Raw genomic sequence first — 22,843 nt, forward strand, 5'->3', positions numbered from 1 at the left:
CGATTCGGCCTCCGGCTCGAGCAGGCGGACCAGCCGCCAGTACTCCTTAGACAGTAGGCGCTCGCTCTCTGATAGGTGGGTCTCTGTAGCTCCTTCACCTCCACCCTCCTCTTCCTCCTGCTGCTCCAGCCTGTGATTCCATGCCGCTGTGATGATGTCGTGGATTTGGACGTGTCTGGTCCTGTGGTCCTTGCTGTGCTTGCATGCATGCGCACAACCCTCTTCTTTTACATGCATTATCTATATTGACTATATATACATATATACATATATATTTCTGTATCTTTTTTTCTCTACGTATTTCTATGCCGTGCCGTGACTGCTATGTACTTAATGATGCAAAGTGACATGTTATTTTGATGTGTCTGACTGAATGCTTCTGGTTCTTAGCCACTCTTTGTCATGCTGTATCAGGTCAGCTTAGTGTGTCACACAGTAAAGAAGAATGGTATGTGTTTAGTTCTGGTAGGCTGCTATTTGCTTGTCTTTTGCCTGACAGCAATAGAAGACTACTCTGTGATTTCAGTATGTCTGACTTCAGCTACAGTAATTGCAGTGCAGTTAAGAAGCCCATGTTCAGAGCTGGCAGCTGGCTAGACTGTGTGTGTATGTGGCAGGCAAGGCGTGTATGTATCAGAAAGCAGTGGACCTGCTCCTCTGTTCACTGGTTTCCTCTTTATTCTGTAGTACAGTGTCTTAAAATTGGCCACCTTCTAAATGCTCTTGACAAGTTTTTTCTCCCTGCTTTGCAGTCAGGGGAGGTCTCAACAAGACCTAGTCAGTAAAATTAAATGACCATTGAATTTATTTATTTTTTTTTTTTGCAAAATAATCTTAAATGTAAACACGCATGATGTTTAAGGATGGTTTACGTTTACATTTTAAAAAAAAGATATGAATGCTAAAAAATGCAAGCTTATGACTTTCAATTGATGCTATAGAATATATGGAATATAATGTCTATATTCAACCTACATGTGATTTTATATAGTTTTAATGTCAATATCCCCACCATTTACATTTGTCAGTGTGATCTTTTGCACTTCCTGCTTTGGGAGAGGGAGTGGCGCAATTGTTAGGCACAATGCAAACAAGCATTTGGGTGCTGGATCCCTGGATAAGCCCTAGATGCTCAGGATAAATCAGTTACAGAAGATGATGATGCATATTATGAGACTTTTGGAGTGGATAACATTGGATTCTCTCTACGCTAAATATGAAAATATAGGGGAAGAAAGAGACTTTAGATCTGCATTACACTGTTAGCTGAGATCAGATTAGCTGCAGAGTAGACTTGATAGGTGAGAGGGACTTATAAATGTAATTTATATATACATTCTGGATCTTTCATTTGTCTTTTAATCTTGTGGTTTTAGCTTTGCTGACATGTGAGTGTGGGGGTGAAGTCACGTGGATTTGTGTATTCTTTTATTTAATTGAACTCTCTCTCTCTCTCTCTCTCTCGGTTGGTGATGGATGAATGGATGGATGATGAATTTGTTATCACTTATGACTGTTCTTCCAGTCTTGTTATCTTGCTTTTTTGCTTAGATTAATTAATGGTAGGAAAAGCTATTTAAAACTTTTTCAGTTTTGTGCTATATTTGAGTTTTGACATCTGCTTTATTCACAGCTTAGTAAAGTAGTGTTACATTTTTACTTTAAGACTTTAAGTTCTTTTGCATTATGTTGCACTGGCCCTCTACATAAACATACATACACACAGAGTAAATTTGTCAGAGTAAATTTCAGATGTTATTAAGATATTGTCAGTAATGTAATATGAACTAATGACCTTTAAGGTAAGCTCTATTTTTATATTTAAAAAAAAAAAAAAGCAAGTAGGCTGTAGGAAACCTTAACTATAACCTTTTTATTATGTATTGTACTAGGAAATAGGAGATAGGAATTCATAGTGTTGAGCTGATTACATGTGAATCCTGCATAACATGTTTATATAAAAATATATTTCTGAAAGCTCAAATTGTAATTTCCATTGTTTAAAATGCCATAGTGCTTACTTGTGGTTTATATCATTTGGAAACATAATAGTCCTGCTAATAGTTAATAGTACTAATAGTAATATAAAATTGTGTGTTTAAATAATGCATCTGAATACTAAATATTTTAAATTTGAACTGAAATACAATTTTTGAAAAGAATTTATCAGCCCTGCTACACAAAGTAGTTTTTGTCAGTGTTACTGATTTTCCCTTGTATCCATAGGAACCTACCTCTTCTCTTCTTATTTAACACGTCCTTACTCTCTCTGCAGTCCCACGGGGTCCAGTCGATATGCTTCATCAGGCGAGCTGAGCCGTGGTAGCTCGCAGCTCAGTGAGGATGGCGAGAGCTTCCGTGGCTCCGGAGAGTTCTATGATGAGAATGACTCCTACCACTCATGCCACTCCTCGGTCAGCTATGGTAAAGAGTCACCTGGCTGGGACCATGACGAGCCTCAAGGAGTCTACAGCGACGAAGGTAGCTACGTCAAAGATGGCGGAGAGGAAGGTGCACTGTACGAGGATGAGGATGGTGACTTGTATGAGCAGGAGGAAGGGGATTACCCCTACGAGGAGGAAGAGGGAATGGGCTTTGAGGAGGATGAGGAGTTGTATCGTCTAGATGGAACACTTAGTGAGGAGCAGGAGCCCCCATATACGCCCACCCCAACCAGTGCAGCTCCGTCGTTAGCACGGGAGTCCTCCGGCTTCAGTCGGCCACCCCTGGAGAAGCAGACATCAATGCACCAGAATCAGCCCCCACAGGCCGAACCCCAGTTCCGGGCTACAAATTCTCTCACAGAAGCTGTGCCAAAGCAACAGAGCTTTGACGACTTCAGCAAACCTGCCAGCAAATCCACTGCACCTGCTTCTAATCTGGAGCCTCTTGGTCCTGCAGCACCATCATTCCCACCTGCAGTAAAACCTGTTGGAGACAAAGAGGAGCTGAAGCCTCAGGTTGAGCCTCCAGTTACTGAACACTCTTCTGAAGCCCCGCCTGAGAAACTAGAAGCACCTCCAGAAAGGTGAACTGTCAAATCTAGATTCTAAGCAGGGATGGGCAAAATACATCTACATATAGTTACACCATAGCTGCTTTAGCTGCTCTCTAGCATCCTGTGAGATACAAATTATGATGAATAATCAGCCACCACAGGCTAAAGGATAATGAAAGCTGAACCACTTCCAGGAACATCCAGGAACAGTTATTGTTTTTGCATGCTGCATTGAAATGAATCTGGTAACACACTGCTACTGATACTTCTACACAGTGTTATGAACATTTTACAAGCAATGGCTACTTATAATGAATTTTGGTGCTGAAGAGAATTTCTGAGACTTACCTGTCCTAAAGAATTTTCTGTATTTGAAAAATGGACAAGAGCATAAAAGTGTTTGGGCACAAATAACACGTATTATTTTTCTATCACCATTAAAATGACAAAAATTATAATCACACACTAACTAAGCAAATGTGGTAATAAAAATACAGCACATATTAGACATTGATATAATAACCAAGGCCTCAGAATTATAAAGCAAGATGTGATGTGAATGTGATATAAAATTTTGCTAAAACACTCCTCCTCTATTCCTAGTGTGGCAAAGCGTGAGGAGGCAGTGGATCCTGCCGAACGTGCCAAGGCCAACTGGCTGCGACTTTTCAATAGGGTTCGGCTTCAGCTGCAGGAGGTGAGTGCGACTGATACGAAAGCATGGTGTAACAATAGTATACACTCTGGCACTGATGCCTTCTGGGAGTTTGCTAACCTGTTCTCAGTTTTCATTGTGGAATAGCAGACCATAATGTGTTGTGCAAAGGCATCAGCCAGAAGGAGCAGAGATATTTGTTTGTGTAGTATCTTCTGATGTTTTGTCTTTATAGTTTTTTAATTTCATGTCATTCTTTTCCATTTTTTTTTTGTCTTTTGCTGTTGACATTTAAAATCATTTATGATAGTGATTGTGATTTTTTTTCCATAATAAAGGTTTCTCCTGAATTTTGTGTTGACCTCATTTTTTGTTTGTCCTTCACCCCATTATTGTATTTTGTTTTCTTTTTCTTTTCTTTTCAGTTTTATGTCATTGCCATTGCGATTGTCATGCTCTGTCCTGAATGGCCAAGACTGCATGAGCCCCCAGAAAGGTGGGTGTGTCTGTGTGTGTGGGCTGAGGTAAAGGGTCTCCTTGATGGAAAGCTGCTGCCTTTGTTTTAAGAGATGGATTTACAGCTATTACCAAATGATGATCATGAAGATAAAGCAGGACCGCAGTCTGGCTTCATTTTATGAGAGACTTATATGACGTCAATGATATCTGCAGGCACATATCTCTAGTCACAAATCAGGAAACAGTCTTTTCCTCTATTAGGAACAGTACCCAATGAAATGAAAGTCACTGGGTTTCAAACTGTTCTAAGTGAGAATTGTATGCAGTCTAGCAAATGGATGAAGTGGTAAAATGATGTTGCTCTGAGTCTCTGCTGCTGTCTGCAGGCCCGAGGCGAGACTCCTGGACTGGCATCACTGTTTCTACAAGCAGGGTGAGTGAAACAGTGAAACCTACTTTCTTCATGAATAAAGTCTCTCTAAGGCAGTGCTGAAAATAAAAGGGGCAGCTGAGCTGATGGAAACTTTTAATGTCGTCAATGAGATTTCAGAAAACCTATAGGACGGGCAATGTTTATGTTAAGATCAGGGCTGCCTGTGGGCTCCTTCTCCAATACAGCCTCATAAGCAGGGTTTAACAGATCTCTTTTGTTTGTATTTTTGCTCAGGCCTGGAGGAGCTCTGTACACTATAGACAGCATGCCAGACTTGCGCAAACGTAAGGCCATTCCTCTGGTTCGAGATTTGGTGAGTTATATTTACTGTCACTGCCTCCGTGTTCAGTCCAGCATTCCCACATAAACAGCACCATGTCACACCTTCTCATATTATTAGCCCAATAAAACACAAATAAGGATCTGTCTAACACAATGAGTCACTTGCACAGCTTAGGGTCTTGGATTGGCCATTATTTGAGACTTTCTGCTGTAAAAGATTTTTTAAATCTAAGCACTTGCACAACGGTTTTAGACACATGAAGATTTATGAAACCAGTTCTACTCTGTCTTTTCCCTGATTTCCCTCTTTGGCCCCATCACATGACTGCTACTAACAGAAGAGTGGGGGAGAAAAATGTGCTTTCTCTGAGTGCTGACAAGTGCAGGAGAGTAATAAAAGGACATTTAATCATTTAAACATTTTCCTATTATTATAACTGTTGACTTATTTATAATTGTATTAAATCTGACATTTATCTTTTTAGGCCACATTAGTCTTGTTACTGTTTTCTACCAAAAATTTGGGATAGCATCCTTATTAAATATAGTTCACTGTTAAATTTAGTTAAATGAAAAGAGTTGGCTCTGGTTTATTAGCAAAGTAGCCACCAGGGATGTTCTACTCTTTTCTACTGGACAGCTTTACATTTCATAGTTTTTTTCTTGACTACTGTCTTTGTGTCAATAAGCCAGTCTGTTCCTGAAGTACAGAACTTGAACTCAGAGTTATGGAAGTAATGAGATGGAGATGATTAAGACACTCTTTAAAGAAGACACATCTGCATTGGTTTGCCTGGTTTACAGTCATCCCGTTTCAACTCTCCTGATGAAGTCATTTTAGTCAGAATGAGACCCTCAGCACTCAAACTGAACTGGCTAAACTGGGTCTTTAATAAATCTGAGCCTTCCCGACTCACACTCCTGATCCAAACTAAGCACTGAACAAACAGAATATACTCAAAATGGATGATACTGGAAACTGGAAACTATTTACTCATACTTCCTCAGTGTTTTGGACTCAACATGAGCATTTGAAAATGTAAAGTTTGTTGAAGTAAGAAATGTTAACTTTTTGGATTGAGTAGTACAACCATTTTAATCAACCTACAATTCGGCACCCCAAAAAAAGGGAGTTCCTTGGATTCCCTCTTTTCATATGTCGCATTTCTTATAGACCTCCTTTCAGAATGCCGTTTCATATAGGCTTGTATGGTTTTCTATTACAGTAATAGATTTGGGGTATGTAATTAATAATTTGTGAGTAATGGTTTGTCCAGCATCTTCTAATGTGTTTTTCCTCTTTCCATCTTCCCTGTCCAAACATTCGTACTTCAATAGGCGATGGTGAGTCAGATTTTAAATCAGGGTTTTCAATGTGATTTTGAAAATGAGATATAACCCAGATTCCTGTAGCTGGGAATGTTAGTAGAATCTGAATTTTATTAGAGAATTGAATTGTATGAACTGTATGCATGTTAAGGGTTTTTGATACCCTAATTCTCATATGGCAAAATATTAATTGTTACTGAAAGTTGGGAGAACTTTTTCTTCTTTGTGCTTTCTGCTTTAGTCCCTTGTCCAGAATTCTCGCAAAGCTGGAATCACCTCGGCGATGGCCTCCAGCACTCTCAACAATGAGGAGCTGGTATGCTCACATACATTCTCGCCCTTCCTGTCTCTCTGTCAGATTATGTCTGGGGTTACTGTATGTTCTTACACTTTTTGTTATATCCCCATATCTGCTCACGCAGAAGAGTCACGTGTATAAGAAGACTCTCCAGGCTCTCATCTACCCCATTTCCTGCACCACGCCCCATAACTTTGAGGTGTGGACGGCCACTACGCCAACTTACTGCTATGAGTGTGAGGGACTGTTGTGGGGTATTGCCCGACAGGGTATGCGCTGTACTGAGTGTGGTGTCAAATGCCACGAGAAGTGCCAAGACCTGCTCAATGCTGACTGTTTACAAAGTAAGGTCTTCTTTTGGCAAAATATCACTGTCGACTTTTATCTCAGTTTTCTTTTGTTTGCACCATTTCATCTTTCTTTCATCCTTTCCTCTCAAGCAAATAATCACACAGTACTAGGTCTCTTCACAGAATCACTGTACTGTGGGAGAATTTATTCTAAAATCATATTTATTCAGGCGTTTTCCACTTTCTTTCAGGAGCTGCAGAGAAGAGCTCTAAGCATGGTGCAGAAGATCGGACTCAGAACATTATCATGGTTCTAAAGGATCGCATGAAAATACGAGAGAGAAATAAGCCAGAGATCTTTGAGCTCATCCAGGATGTGTTTGGAGTCCCCAAAACCACTCACGTCACCCAGATGAAGCAGGTCAAGCAAAGTGTCTTGGATGGAACTTCCAAATGGTCAGCCAAGATCAGCATCACAGGTCAGCCAGATGATCATTACAAGTTAATTGGCACATGTCTCAATCAAGTCATGAGACAGCTGAACACCTAAGGCTAGTTTCTCTGGCCCAGATTGCTTAATCTGTTGCACTGATGTGTTATAATGACCATAATAACTAGGTCAAAGGCAAAAAAGAAAACAAGCAGCAAAAAGGTAATATTCCTATAAAATATGCCGCAAAGATTAAGTTATATATTTACTGTGCCATTTTTAATTCTTCAAATTTGATCGATAAATTAATACATTTAGCTGCACAATAAATCCACTGCTTTCCACAGTTCTGTGTGCCCAGGGACTGCAGGCCAAGGATAAAACTGGCTCCAGCGATCCCTATGTAACAGTGCAAGTGGGAAAAACCAAGAAGAGGACCAAGACCATCTATGGCAACCTCAATCCTGTGTGGGACGAGTCCTTCAATTTGTAAGTGCAGAACTCAACCTCTTAGTTTGAATGATATCTGTTATAATTCTTGTTATAGGTACAGTAACATTATTCTTTTCATTAATAAACTAGTTTGAGGTTTGTGAGGTACACTGTGGTATAGGAGAAGATGAGTCCTATGTGTCTGATGTGCATTTTCAGTGAGTGCCACAACTCTTCAGACCGGATAAAAGTACGGGTGTGGGACGAGGACGACGACATCAAATCACGCGTTAAGCAGAAGTTCAAGCGAGAGTCAGATGACTTCCTGGGGCAGACTATCATCGAGGTGCGGACACTGAGCGGAGAAATGGATGTGTGGTACAACCTCGGTGAGTGAAGAAACCTCAGTTTTCTCTTTCTCAATGACTTGCCTTTGTAATACTAATGATGGTGTAACTGAAATAACCACAGCCATAGAGGATAAACTAAGCCGCTGCTCAGTTATGTAGCATAACGGTTAAAGGTTCTACAAGCTGTTTGTGACAATCATAATAACACAGTCTCTAATACTTAATGGCTGACTGTTGAATATACCTTTCTACTGTAATTGCCCTCTAGCTTTTACTGACATGTTTATGGAAAATTATTACAAATCTAGAGCATGCTAATACATTCTTGAAGAATAGCACTACACTAAGAGAGCACTACACAAATAAAGAAGATCCATTGGTTGCCAGTGGCAGATATTCATTTCTCTTGGTCTGTTTCCTGTTCAGACAAGCGTACCGACAAGTCTGCTGTGTCAGGAGCTATCCGAATGCACATCAGTGTGGAGATCAAGGGAGAGGAAACAGTGGCCCCTTATCACGTCCAATATACTTGCCTACATGAGGTCAGTCAGCCTCAACGGTGCACAACGACGACAGTGATGTCATCTGGTTTTTACATAAACATCACAGTGTTTTTTAGAAATAGATTTTTTTGTTATTGACAGTAAGTCTGTGATGTGTATGAACTGATAGGAGTACTACTTGCAATCCAGTACCTTTTGAATAACATCATCTCTTTCATCTTGTAGAATCTCTTCCACTATGTGACGGATCTTCAGAACAACGGCGTGGTAAAGATCCCAGATGCTAAAGGCGACGATGCCTGGAAGGTCTACTTTGAAGAGACGCCTCAGGAGATTGTGGATGAGTTTGCTATGCGTTATGGAGTGGAATCTATATACCAAGCCATGACGTGAGTTTCAGTTTGAAGCATGACTAATAAAAATATAAAACCATAACTTTATTCAGAATTTTATTGAGCAAATGAAAGACCATGTCATCAGTTACTATGATAATAGCAACACAGAGCAAACAGCCATTATGAATACACAAATTCTTATTTTATCATTTTTTCCTGCTATCATTAGACACTTTGCCTGTCTATCATCTAAGTACATGTGCCCGGGAGTGCCAGCAGTGATGAGCACTCTGCTGGCTAACATCAATGCGTACTACGCCCACACCACCCAGGCTACCAATAATGTCTCTGCTTCCGACCGTTTTGCTGCATCCAACTTTGGGGTTGGTGGCTTATACATGCTTATTTTCATAAATACATTTCTGATATATTTAGAAAATCTGAAATAGTTAGTGGTAGCAGGACTTGGGCAAAAATAATAAAATGTGCGATAATGTTGGTGGCATTTTTTGAATTTATGTGTTATGTGCTTTACAGAAAGAGCGCTTTGTAAAACTCCTGGACCAACTACACAACTCTTTGAGGATTGACCTCTCTATGTACAGGGTACTGTTATTTTATGTTATTGCTTCTTTTACTGTGTCTCTCTAATTCATTCTCTCTTTCTATCTTTTAGTATTTGTCTGTCCCTCTCTCTCTCTCTCTCTCTCTCTCTCTCTCTTTCTCTCTCTCTCGCGCTCTCTCTCTGTCAGTTTGGCTGTCTCTGAAGGCTTTCTTTTATCCCCAGCAGACGAGACACTTAGAGAGTTTCCTGCAGGCAGAATTCTGTGCTGCATGATTATAATAATAAGGATGATGGACATGACAGCATTATTAAATAACCAGAGGATTAGATTTAACTTAGAAAAGTAAACTCTGTCCCCTGAGATTAAGCTTTTTAGCTTTCTAGATCTCACACAAAATTTACTTCATTTTCTTCTTATGAATGTAACAGAATAATTTCCCAGCCAGCAGTCCTGAGAGGCTGCAGGATCTCAAATCCACTGTGGACCTACTCACCAGTATAACATTCTTCAGAATGAAGGTATTTTACTCTTAAACACTCTGAAATATTGACATGGCGCAATATCAGTTCTCTACACTTTTTCAAAATACCTATGTTGCTGAAGTGCACCCATTTTGTCTCTCAGGTCCAAGAGCTACAGAGTCCTCCTCGTGCCAGTCAGGTCGTGAAAGACTGTGTGAAGGCCTGCCTGAACTCCACATATGAATACATCTTCAACAACTGCCATGAGCTATATAGCCGCGAATACCAGACTGACCCGGTAAGCAGCATCAGCTCCAAATCTACACTACATCTAGATTACCATTTTGTACATTTTTCTTTAGTATGTCAGCATGTTATATTCTCTTCTTAAAAATAAGTACATAGTTGCATCTTAATTGAACATGTATTAAATTTGGAAATATCTGCAGGAGGAGGTTCTTTTCATGCTCAATATTTATTTTGCTGCCATACAGTGGTTGGCTCTCTAAGGAGAAACTCTAGGAGCATTTATTTTTTCAGGTCATTTATCCCAGAGAAGTAGCGATATAAGTTTGAGCTTCCATTTAAAGTAAAGTTTCATAACTAGTCTTATTTCACACAGTCAAAGAAAGGGGAGGTTCCTCCTGAAGAACAGGGTCCAAGTATCAAGAACCTTGACTTCTGGTCCAAACTGATCACCCTAATTGTGTCTATCATTGAGGAAGACAAGAACTCCTACACTCCATGCCTTAACCAGTGAGTTCATCACGAAATCATCACATACAACTATCCAGTTTCTCTAATCCATTCCATCACATGACGTCTATGATTACTGCTTGGTCTGCTCCCAAAACTAGATTTCACTATATTGACAGGATGTGATTGTATTGTTGATCATCCTAGGTTTCCACAAGAACTGAATGTAGGGAAGATCAGTGCAGAGGTCATGTGGAATCTGTTCGCCCAGGATATGAAGTATGCCATGGAGGGTGAGTACTAAGTTATTTTCTCATCAAAAATGCTATGATGATAGTTATATAATTCATATTCTGACTCATAAATCTACCACTGTGATTTTCATGTTGACAGTTATCACATTTCAGCTGCAACAAATACTTGCACCTTTCATGCTAGAAATCTGCTTCCTCTGATTCCTACTGTCATGTTCTGCAGCAACATGGCTGCTTAGTCTCTATATCCAGCCCCAGCTAGTATGTAATGAAGTATTTTCTTTACCTCTCCTGTCCTCAGAGCATGAAAAGAACCGCCTCTGTAAGAGTGCTGATTACATGAATCTACACTTCAAAGTGAAATGGCTTTACAATGAGTACTGCAAAGATTTGCCTTTCTTCAAGAGCAGAGTACCAGAGTACCCAGCGTGAGTGACTCCTGTTCCCGTTATCTCCTCACACATGCATGCACAGACACACAGACCCTGACCACATGAAGGTGACATTTGAATCTAATGATCCGTTCATTTGCAGGTGGTTCGAACCTTTTGTAATCCAGTGGCTGGATGAGAATGAGGAGGTTTCTCGAGACTTTCTGCACGGAGCTCTGGAAAGGGACAAAAAAGATGGAGTAAGTCTAATCTGTGGTTTTCTCCCATTCTACTGAACATGACCATAGATTCTTTGTATAATGTCACTGAGATTTTAATAACATTTCTGTGCCAGTCTGGAATAAATATACAAGGAATAGGTGGCTAGATGAACATATGGATGGATAAAAAAACTTTTTAATGGCAACAAGAAAATGTTGTTATTATTAAAAGATATTAAAAGTTATTATTTTTAATTAAAAAAAAAAAAGGCAGGTTAAGAAGTAAGATACGAAAATACATACCTCAGTTGTTTCTTTACCTGTTTCCCATTTGCAAATCATTGCTGCATGCATGAGATGTCACACCTGCTGTTGTCTAGCCACAAATACCAGCCACCCTCCTGTCTATCTGGCTGCAAATCTTCCACAACTTTTCCTCTCCCACTCACTCTTTTTTAATCACTTTCCACAGTACCAGCAGACATCAGAGCATGCTCTCTTTTCCTGCTCAGTCGTGGATGTCTTTTCCCAGCTCAACCAGAGCTTTGAAATTATTAAAAAGTTGGAGTGCCCTGACCCACAGATTGTGGGCCACTACATGAAGCGATTTGCCAAGGTGAATAACAGTATTGTACTACTGTAGGCTCTTTTAACTGCTAAATGAGTGAAGACAAGAGATGTAACTGTACTTTCTGCTTTTTTTTGATGCAGACAATAAGCAATGTTCTGCTCTCCTATGCCAGCATAATTTCCAGAGACTTCCCTAACCACTGCACCAAGGAGAAAGTGGTAAATTCTTTAAATGTCTTTGTTACAGTGTTCTCCTCATCAATTTACATATTTTTCTAATAGCACATTTTTCTTCTCATGCAACTCTAGAACGCAAAAGATGGTGCTATAAAGGTATGGTTTAGGGCAATACTTTTGATGAATTTGGACTTCAACCCATTTTTAATCTGTAATTAAAGAATCAGTTCTAAGTCTTAAAAAAAGAATGTAGACAGAGAGTCATCTCCCTAATTTCAAAGGAGAGATTTGCTGACTGAGTACTTACTGAAATATACATCCAGTGGCATTTTAGATTTTACACTATGCAATATTAATATGCTTTGGATTTCCACAGCCCTGTATTCTGATTAACAACATTCAGCAACTCCGGGTACAGCTGGAGAAGATGTTTGAGGCTATGGGGGGCAAGGATGTGAGTCGGCATTAAATTCTATAATGTGCTCATCAGTCATTTACAGATATCAGCAGCCTATGTGAATATTAGCTGGTGTATTGTTGTCTTGGCTTTTTACCTTCAAAGTTTTCTTGCTGTTTTAGCTGAATGTTGAGGCTAGTGACATCCTAAAGGAGCTTCAGGTAAAACTGAACAATGTTCTGGATGACCTGGCCAGGATCTTTGCCACCAGGTGAGACCACCAGTTAGTGTGAAGGATCAGCCTGAATAAAAATTCATGCGAAACCTGATGCTGACACCATGTTCTTCCATGGGTGTAGAACTTTAGATGAAGCATCTTAGCATTGATTAGAATTTCATAGCAATGTGATTTTTGTTTTATTTTTTGATGACTGTTTTTTTTTTTTTTTTTTTCAGTTTCCAGCCCAACATTGAGGAGAATGTGAAGCAGATGGGAGATATTCTGAGCCAAGTGAAAGGCACAGGCAATGTGCCAGCTAGTGCCTGCAGCAGCGTGGCTCAGGATGCAGACAACGTACTGCAGCCCATCATGGACTTCCTGGACAGCAAGTGAGTTTTCTCTACCGAACGATCCTCCTACTGGTTTTTATCCAATTTCCTCTATACGATACAACAAAGAATAAGACTGCAGATCTGGGAAGTGTGTTTGCTGATTCTAGAAAGGTTATTTCATGGCCATAAACAGCAAGGATTTTTGTTTTTGCTGGCCCAGTATGCACAATTTAACTCATAAAGGTTTTTAAATTGGTATTTAAATGCTAAATGTTAAAGATGTAGAGAGCTGCAGACTTCAGATTAAACATCAGCTCAATTTTTTAAACTTTTTTCTTTTCCTTATGTCTTAGCTTGTCACTGTTTGCTAAGATATGTGAGAAGACAGTTCTAAAGCGGGTGCTAAAAGAACTCTGGAAACTTGTCATGAATACCATGGAGAAGACCATTGTTCTGCCTCCTCTAACTGATCAAACGGTGAGAGACTTTTCAAATTGTCCAGATTCTGTATAATGCTTAAGTAACATAGGATCCAGTGCTCTACATTTCAGCTATTATGCTTCACACAGCATTTTTTCTCCCTGCACCTCTGCATTCATACTGCATTGGTTGCTCATATTCGTTCGTGTCTTTAGTATACTACCAGTTGTCATGGTTTCACAGGTAGTGCCTAGCTAGTACGATATGACTACAAATGATAGCTAGAAGAAGAACGTATACAGAAATACACAACTGAATAATAAATACACAACTGAAAAATTTTAGTGTATAACATGCAGTGATGCATTGCATTACCGTTTAGTAGTGCCAGAGTGAGTCTGAAATGTTTTTGCTGCTCACAATTTCTGCTGAAAAGTGTTTGATGTCCCCCAAAAAAGCAGCGACAAACACCAGCACTGTGGTGTTTTGGGTAAAACATGTGAGTATCACTATAAGCAAGTATCACTCACTGGCTCAAGGACTCAATATGAGTAGGAACAAATATGTGGATGAAAAACCACTAATAATAATGTTTCACTTCACTGTAGAAAAATGAAAATTGTCCCTCATTCCTGTTAGTAATCACCATGTCATTTTGATTATTATGATTATAATTTTCAAAAGGTTAAAGTTCCTTTAGCATTTCCCCTCCCACTTGGCATAGCTAATCTTTGCTCTGCTTCCTGCCACTATATATTTCTAGCTTACATTTAAAATGACTAGTTTCAGGCCACTTTTTCCTTGTGTTGCTGCCTGTGTGAAAACAGAGTTACACATATTAGAAACTGTTACTAAATATTGCATATTGTTTTCCTGTATGGCTCCTAAGACTTGTCCCAGCTGCAGAGATGTGACTAAAATACTCTAGTAACATCCCCCACGGAGTCATTTTTAACAGTCCCTGTTCCCTGTCCCACTTGCAAAAATACCCATTTCTTCCATTCACTTGAAGACACTCAATATTGGCCTAGGGAGTGCACCATTATCATCCACTAAAGGCTGCTCTTTGTTCTCTGCTCTTGGTAAATGTTCTTTTTAAAAATGGCATATTCCTGATGAAGGGATCAGAGATCAGCCTAATTTTATTTGTCTTTATACATCTGTTATTATTTGTGTTGTTTTTATTTGTTGTTGTTGTTGTTGTTGTTGTTGTTTTTGACAAAAGAGCCCCATGTCTGTACTCGAGATCGCTAGTTTTTGAAATATCGTATTAAGCTAAAAGCTTCTTAGCATCATGCAAGTGTTGACACTGTAACCCAATAGGCACAAATACAGAAGAGCTGAAACTGGTAGTGTGCAGACTCAGGGCCTTTTTGATGTTGATGCTGCTTTGTTTTGATGTGGGGCTCTTTGCAGCTTCACTGACCCTTCTTTCTGATTATTATTACATTCTCGCTTGCCCCCCCGCTCCTCCTCCTCCTCCTCCTCCACAGATGATAGTAAGTACAGCAGCCCTCCTCTTTGTGCGTCTGTCTGTCCTGCAGTTCGTCAGTACCGGGTGGCCATCCACCCACTCCTTATGCTCTGTGTGGCTGCAAGCGCCCCCTCCTCCCCTACCCGGTGTTCATCCTCATCTGTCTATCATGTCTCTTCATCTTAGTGTCTCCTTCACCTGCTCAATCCCTCCCCACTGTTCAGCCTCTTCCTGTTCACCTCTTGTTTCTAGCTGAGGTGGCTGCAGCATGGTGCATTCCTGACTGACTTGAACAAGGCCTTTCCTAATGAATCCTTCAATCTGGTGGCCCCTCCACACTTCTTGTCCTCCTTCTTCTCCTCGATCCTCTATCTTTCCCTTACTTTCTCCTCTCTGGAAGTGGTACTCTCCCACACTTCCACTGTCTCCTGTTCCTCCTTCTGCATTGTGTGGCAGGTTTTTGGCCTGGGTGGCTCTGGTGGTGGCTTTGTGGTTTGGTTAGTAACTTTCACCTGTTTGAACCCCTCTTTCCCCTGTTGGTCTGTTGCTTGTGTCTCAACTCTTGATTCTGATCTACAGTCTTCTCTTACCAGAATTTGTTTTTGTCAGTCTGTCCTTTTATTGTGCTTTCCTAAAGTGGTTAAAGTCAAAATTCTTTTTATTAAACTCTCTGACTAAACTACATTATTTACTTTTTTCTTGTAACATTAAAAATTAAGGCCAAATGATTGATAATGATTGTGTTTATTCTGCATCCTTGTTATACAATTTAATGCCCTGGAAATTATTTTGATTATTTTCAAATATATATGGTTTTTCTCTCACGTTCATTTCTCTTCTTTATTTTTCCCATCATTTGTTTAAGAATATGCTTGTGGTTACTCTATCGATTTAACATTTACTTCTGTGTGCCAGTTTGTTCTGCAGTGATATGAAGTCTCACCAAATCTGGTGGATCGGAGCAGATCAGACATAGAGGACTTTAAAACTTAAAACCAGGCCCATCCTCAGTGTAGCTGCTGCAAACCTGATACTGTTTAATATACATCTAAAACTAGAGACATTTAAGTTCTAATGTATTACACACATTTATATGCAATTATTTGATTGCCTTGTCAGTGTCAGTCCCTGTCATTCAACCAATGTGAGAAAGGCGGAAGCACTTCTGGAGTTAACAATGCATTTCCTCTCTTCACAGGGCAGGGTGAAGCTTGCTTGTCACAGTGATGTAAGAACTAAAACCCATTTAGTTCAATGTGTCCTGTCTTTCTTTCTCTCTCCATTTCTGAATGTTTTTCTTCTCTGTCACTTAGTTTCCTTATCTGAGACCAATCATACTGGAGCAATTGTTTCTTGTTTTCTGAGATTTCCTTAGTAGTAGATCTATCCAACTCAAGGTTCCTGTCCATACTGAGTGAATGATACAAGGCTTCAGACTCTTTTTTTTTTATGATAGCTAGTTTTATACCAGTGGTTCTCATCCCCACTTCTTGAGTACCCTAACCTGCATAATTTCCCTATGTTAATTTATCTGATCAACTTATTAATAATTCAGACATCTTCAAAGTTTACATTAATATTAGGGCAAGGGAAATACTAAAGTGTGCAGAGAAGGGTGTTCCTTCACCAGGAGGACCACTGGATTAAAAGTCATTGTAGGTCTCAGTGGTACATTTCTGTTTATTCAATATAACCCAATGTGTGTTGATCCTATAGTATTTAAGATCATACTGAAACTTATAAAATGATGAGGGGACAGTATCATCCTGCTAGGTCCTGTCCACCTTGTTGGACAGTATCCTAGCACCTAATTAGCACTTGAATATACATATACATAACTTTACTTCCCCTTTTAACTCTTTATACCAGAGGCCAGTTTTTTGTCTGTATTGGCTATTCCCATATTCAGCTTTGAACTTATTTGTGATGTCACACTCAACAGTAATGGTTAATGGCATATAAAAGTAAACACTCAGGGCTTGAAGAATTTGAAAGTCCTTATAAGAAATTTCCTGCTAGGTTTAAGTGTTATAACATTATACGTTTATTGTGGCAGTTGCATAAAGTGTTTTATTGTTAACAAAAACCTTTAGTTGTGCTGTCCATTTTATCTCTGGACCAGTGTTATTGTGGAGAGGTGTGAATTGTTTGCCCAGCAGGGGCTCACACCCCTTCCCTTTCCCATCACCTTGCTCACTAGCAGCTCAACACACAGTCATGATACTCTACACAGAGAAACCCTACAGTGTCTTGACAAATGTTATAACAGACATGCAAAAATGAAATTTTATTTATTTAATAATAAAATCATTTATTTGTTTATACTGATTGAAAATGTCTGATGAATCAATTTCCATCCCACCTTTGGAATTGAATGCAAAGTACTAATGGAAAGGGTTCAATGTGAAGTGAAAACTTTCTTGTTCTCTTGTATGTGTTTGTGTACTTGTTTGTACTTGTTTGGAAGTATACAATTTTGCTGTCTGGAGTGAAATTGGGTTTAAGAAATCTGATAAATATAGTTTCTTCTTCTTCTACGTCTTCTTCTTCTTTTCCTTCTTCTTTTCCTTCTTCTCCACCATCTAATTTGTCATCTGTTAATATTATTACTACTAGTATTATTGTTCTGACCATAATACTGGACTAGATGGTGGTCCTAATGGATTTTATAGACCTTTCAGCTCTTTCTGTTTGTACAGTTATGTAAGTTGTGTCCTCTCAACATAGCTATGTTTACTGTTTTATGTTACATTCTGTAAATGCCGTCTGTGTGTGTGAAAAAACACTGTGTATTTGATTTCTTCAGATTTCCTTTTGTGGCTATTTGTCTCTCATGATATTACATAACCTCACCACTATCCTTTCCTTGTTTCTTCTGTCTTTGTTTTGTGTGTTCTGTTACATTCCCCAGGGCACACAGCTCATTTTTAATGCTGCTAAGGAACTTGGCCAACTTTCCAAGCTGAAGGTAACCTAATGTAACTATATTTGTGGATAATATAGTTTATGATAAAAAAAAAAAAGTAAATGATATGGGTTAACTCCCCCTTACCCCCACAGGAACACATGGTGCGTGAAGAGGCCAAGGCTTTATCACCCAAGCAGTGTGCGGTTATTGAGTTGGCCCTGGATACCATTAAGGTAAAACCTTTGTCACATTATGATTTTTTTTTAAATATCTCCTAAACATCTCATATAACATTCATATAATATCTTCATAATAAATGTTTTTAAATATAAAACCAATTACAAACCCCCCCTCCCCATAATACCCCACCAACACTACACAATGTTGACCATTAATCCTAAAATAAATTATAGCATTTAACGATCTGTACTATGTGTGTGTGTGTGTGTGCGATTCTGTACTAGATAAACAGCAGTTAATGATGCTTTATTTTGTAGCAATATTTCCATGCTGGAGGAGTGGGCTTAAAGAAGACTTTTCTGGAGAAGAGTCCTGACCTGCAGTCTCTCCATTATGCCCTGTCTCTCTACACACAAGCTACAGACAAGCTCATCAAAACCTTTGTCCAGTCACAGAATGCACAGGGTAAGGTCTTATTCTTCTTGGTTTTTTCATATTCAGCTGATAATATGCACCACATGACTTGATTCAGACTTGAAAGACATTTCAACCAAAAAACATTTCAGTAAAAAAACATGAACTGAGAGCTGATAAATTAGACCTGCCAATCTAAATTGACGTATTTCTGACCTTACATTTTTGGCTTGGTGAGCGTTGTGCACAGTAATTTATTGCAGTGCTATTCACTTGCAGCTTAAAGCGGTAATTAAGCACAACACTAGAAAAAAGCACGGCGTCACGTTGGGAGCAGAGCTGTTTTTATTAAAGTGTTGAAGTTTTTAGAAGGTGACTCAGAAAAACAAGTGTCTGGTAACAGAAGATGAAAAAGGGTAACCAAAAAATCTTAATTGCTTAAGCCAAGTTTTAAATGTGACTAGAAACCATGTTTGTGTATCTATAACGGCCGTAAAAAAAAAATGAAAATAAATAAATAAAAGGTGTTTTGTCAGTTCATGTTCAGGTTCCTGTTTAGTACCGCAATAGGACTAATAGGAGATTATTGACGTTGACAATAACAACTGTCCATTTTAAACTGTACTAGATTTTTGTGTCATAGTTTAATCTAATTGAGTAATTTAATCATATACGGATAATCTAGATTATGGCTCAAACATGGAGATTTTATTTTATTTTTTACTTACACAGCATCTAGTTTCTGACATTAACCGGCGCTAATACTTTATCCAGTATGATGTGTAATAATATAATAGCATTTCACGTACATACAATTAAAAAAAATGACTTGACTCAGATTTTTAAACATCTCTGATTCCTCTCATTCCTGCCTCTGCTTATATTTCACTGTTCTGTCATCTGTTCTGTAAGGAGATACAGACTTTTGTGGGGACTGGTGTACTCTTCTTCTCCTTCCTTTTTTCTGGTTTCTCTTACTGTAGTCATGCTTATGCTACGGGAATCCTGACACAGTTTGGCTTTCAGTGCCTCTGGCAGAGAAGCCCTTTTAATGAAAGATCACTTGAGATGTAATTAGAATAAATGTCATTCCTTTAGCTAAGCAATTAAATACATTTACTAAGGAGTGAATGTAATGCAGTATGTGTGTGTCGAGCGAAAGCCTCAGCAGATTATTAAAAAACTGAATGAAGCTGAATCTATATTACGCTTTATCAGAAAACCTTATAAGGTCTAGAAGTGCCTATTGAACTGCTGGTTTATTGTCTTTTTGTCTCTCTCGTTCTTTCTCAATTTCTCTCGCTCTCTTCTCTCTCTCTCTCTCTCTCTCTCTTACTTTGTTTCTCTGTTTCCTTCACTTTCTCTTTTTATCTTCTTTTTTTTTATCTCCCTATACATCCCTCAACTCTTGTCTGTTTTAATGCTTCGTATTTTCCATCTTGCCCTACCTTGTCTTTCCACCAGTTCATGGAGGGAAGGGGATAAGGTTCACCCATAGCGAGGATGTGTACCCCGAAAAGGGTACGTCTACTAAGGGCCCATGCCCTGCACCACTAAGGACCTATCAGTGGCCCAGCCGAAAGCTTCTCTCAGATGATTATCAGATCATGTGCATCCCATCCAAATGGCCCAATCGCATGCAATGCAATCACGCATATCCTCCCACAGAGGCAGTCTCAACATCACTGCCTTGCATGTACGAGGTCTTGGGACTGACTTGCTGTATGTGCACATACATTGGTTGGACATGTATAACGGCACTACAGGATGAAGAAAACCCTAAAGTGTGTGTGTGTGTGTGTGTGTGTTTGTATCATGGTGAGGACCAAATCTGACAGTTTTGATTTTGTGGAGACTTCTGGCAAGAAAAACCTACAAGAAAAACTATTTTTTTAGAGGACCATCTTAAGGGGTAGCTCGTGATTTGGCTTGGTTCAGTCATGTTCACACGTTTGCGTGTGTGTGTGTGTGTGTGTGTGTGTGTGTGTGTGTGTGTGTGTGTGTGTGTGTGTGTGTGTGTGTGTGTGTGTGTGTGTGTGTGTGTGGGCGCACAAGTGGCAGCAAGCAAACTTAAGCAACAAATGACTGAGATAAGCAAAGACAGAATGCTGCAAATTCTGTCTTGCGATCATGTGATCAGAGCCTTCATCTGTATTTATTTCATAACTCCATTTGAGTATTGAAGTAGTATTAAAGGATGAGGACTTAGTGTGTTCAGAGGCAGGGTCAGATCTTTTTGTACCTAAACTCTAAAGCAGCCAGTGCTTAACTGATGTGACCCTACCAATCAGCCAATCTAAAGAGGTTTTTGAGGTCAGATGATGCTCTCTTTTAAGATGCATCACTGTTTTCTGGTTCCTGATTGGCTCTGTCTTATCACTGCTCAGTTAGGCCCTCTATCAGGTGCATTACAGTACAAGGCCTTGATGTCAACAGTGTCTTTGACCTGAACACACACACAGAAAACAGAACTAGTGGATCTGTTATGCTGTTCCCAGCATAGTTGGAATCTACTTGTTCCCTTAGTTGGAACTGTTGTTATACATCAATATAAGGTTCTTCTGACTGAGCTCTGTTATGATGATAAACTTGCATGAATTTCTGTCCAGATGGGAGTGGTCATTTCCAGAATGACCCTCCCCACATCCAGGGCTCACTGATTGTTTTGATGAGGATGTAAATTATGCAAACACGACTTCTACACAGCCAAGTAGCCCCTGTAATGACACTTTCTCCAGTCTGGATTTATAATAACTTTTGATACAGACATGTGGCCTAACGAGCAAGAGGAAAACCTATGCAATTCATGCAGGCTTAATGAAATGATCACTGTAGCATTGTAGGTCTTTTCATAAAATTAGGTATTGGGAACCATAGAGCAACAATGAAACCAGAACAGAAATGTCAGTATATGGCATAAATGTATAACAAATCAGTTATTTTGCAAATAGTCCTGAAACATTTTCAGTGCAATCCTTCTCACTAGGTTTGTGAACACTGCAGTCGGAATAAATTCATGAAAGAACACAGCAGCCTAAATAGCTGCTATTTTTAGCTTACTCTGCCTAGTGCAGAATAGATCAGTGAGTGCCGGCTGAACTTTGCTGTCTAACTGGGCCATGGTGCAGAGAGTCAAATGTGGGTATCACCATCAAGCCCCTGCTGTTGAGTCCCTTTCGGCACAGCACACTAAGAGAAGCCTAGCCAGTGAAAGTCAACAGCCTCTTTCATCACCACACGGAACAGCATACACAGAAAACCGTGAAGTTTACAGCACGTTTAGCCTTGTCTGCAGCCGCCAGCTGGTAAATAGATTTTGAGTGTTTGTGCGTGTGCGCGCGTGTGTGTGCAAAAGCGTGTGTGACAGCTGTTATTTACTTATGCATGTGTAAGTGTTCGGATCCACTTGAGTCCATAGGCAGAGGCAAACAGCCTTACTGCCCCCTGCTGGACGAATGAGCCAGTACCTGTTTGCATGTTGCCCCTCCCCACTCCTTTTCCAACATCAGTGGCATGGAGCAAAAGCTCATTAAGCTCAGGGACTCTCCTTACTAACACACACATTCTGTTGGAGGGGTAGCATCTGCCATAAACACAGTATGGTAGTAATATATCTTTATCTGTGTAATGTATCTATCTAGTGTTCCAAATTATAAGTCTTTGTTTGTTTGTTTTTTTGTTTGTTTGTTTGTTTTCTCCTGAACTTTTACGGTTCACTCTTATGAATTTTGGACCAGTTTCAATAGAAAAAGAGGTAGAAATGTGGTTTTAATTGGGGCTCAGTGAAAACATGTTCAGGTCATTGGCAAAACAAAAATCATTATTCTGTTTCCTATTCATATTCATTTCCTTCTGAATCATGTATTATTACTTGGTTACATTCCTGAAGAATGTTTTTTGTCTCAGCTAAATGACAAAAGATGCTGCCTACTATCTTGGCTTGCTCCTATGGCTATGTAGCACAGTGTAACCCCTCTGGCAGAATGTCTATCACTTGCAGTGGGTGCTAGGACTGACCATTCAGAGATGATGTTTCTATCCCTGAAAGTCTGGAGATGATGTGAAAAGCAGCACGTTTTGGCATGTCCCTGCCTGAGTTTAATCCAGTGGAAGAGAGTTCTGTGCAATGCCCGTCTCTCTTCCATTGCTGGAGCAGTGAAGACACCACTCTCCTTCACCTTAGTTAACAGACCTGCACAGAGCAAGTAAACATCCACGGCATGTGTGCAGATCAAACTCAGATCTCACATAAAGTGGGCCCCTATGTGGTTTTGGACTTTTGGTTAATTTTGCATGAATTGTACTTTGAGCATAGTTTCAATTAGTATATTTATAAACTAACATACAGCAAGCACTTTATTTCTAAATGTAAAGCTGGTATGTTTTTA

General features: G+C 39.5%; 1 protein-coding gene across 1 annotated transcript in view; it reads left to right on the plus strand.

Moving 5' to 3' along the window:
- Positions 1–22,843, plus strand: part of unc13a (unc-13 homolog A (C. elegans)) — a 39,587-nt gene that overhangs the window by 11,651 nt on the left and 5,093 nt on the right. Inside the window, exons 10-40 of the mRNA XM_058401263.1 lie at positions 2,276–3,028; positions 3,602–3,695; positions 4,499–4,545; positions 4,780–4,858; positions 6,166–6,171; positions 6,398–6,472; positions 6,579–6,798; positions 6,996–7,223; positions 7,522–7,663; positions 7,826–7,995; positions 8,383–8,498; positions 8,685–8,848; positions 9,024–9,177; positions 9,332–9,400; positions 9,789–9,878; positions 9,985–10,119; positions 10,444–10,577; positions 10,725–10,810; positions 11,073–11,199; positions 11,306–11,402; positions 11,836–11,979; positions 12,075–12,152; positions 12,243–12,266; positions 12,487–12,564; positions 12,690–12,778; positions 12,964–13,116; positions 13,413–13,536; positions 17,865–17,921; positions 18,014–18,094; positions 18,359–18,506; positions 19,920–19,976. Coding sequence (XP_058257246.1) covers positions 2,276–3,028; positions 3,602–3,695; positions 4,499–4,545; positions 4,780–4,858; positions 6,166–6,171; positions 6,398–6,472; positions 6,579–6,798; positions 6,996–7,223; positions 7,522–7,663; positions 7,826–7,995; positions 8,383–8,498; positions 8,685–8,848; positions 9,024–9,177; positions 9,332–9,400; positions 9,789–9,878; positions 9,985–10,119; positions 10,444–10,577; positions 10,725–10,810; positions 11,073–11,199; positions 11,306–11,402; positions 11,836–11,979; positions 12,075–12,152; positions 12,243–12,266; positions 12,487–12,564; positions 12,690–12,778; positions 12,964–13,116; positions 13,413–13,536; positions 17,865–17,921; positions 18,014–18,094; positions 18,359–18,506; positions 19,920–19,976 — 4,019 coding nt within the window. The remainder of the gene's footprint in view (positions 1–2,275; positions 3,029–3,601; positions 3,696–4,498; positions 4,546–4,779; positions 4,859–6,165; positions 6,172–6,397; positions 6,473–6,578; positions 6,799–6,995; positions 7,224–7,521; positions 7,664–7,825; positions 7,996–8,382; positions 8,499–8,684; positions 8,849–9,023; positions 9,178–9,331; positions 9,401–9,788; positions 9,879–9,984; positions 10,120–10,443; positions 10,578–10,724; positions 10,811–11,072; positions 11,200–11,305; positions 11,403–11,835; positions 11,980–12,074; positions 12,153–12,242; positions 12,267–12,486; positions 12,565–12,689; positions 12,779–12,963; positions 13,117–13,412; positions 13,537–17,864; positions 17,922–18,013; positions 18,095–18,358; positions 18,507–19,919; positions 19,977–22,843) is intronic.

Source organism: Hemibagrus wyckioides, linkage group LG10 (assembly GCF_019097595.1).
Source record: "Hemibagrus wyckioides isolate EC202008001 linkage group LG10, SWU_Hwy_1.0, whole genome shotgun sequence".
In the NCBI taxonomy this organism is placed as follows: domain Eukaryota; kingdom Metazoa; phylum Chordata; class Actinopteri; order Siluriformes; family Bagridae; genus Hemibagrus; species Hemibagrus wyckioides.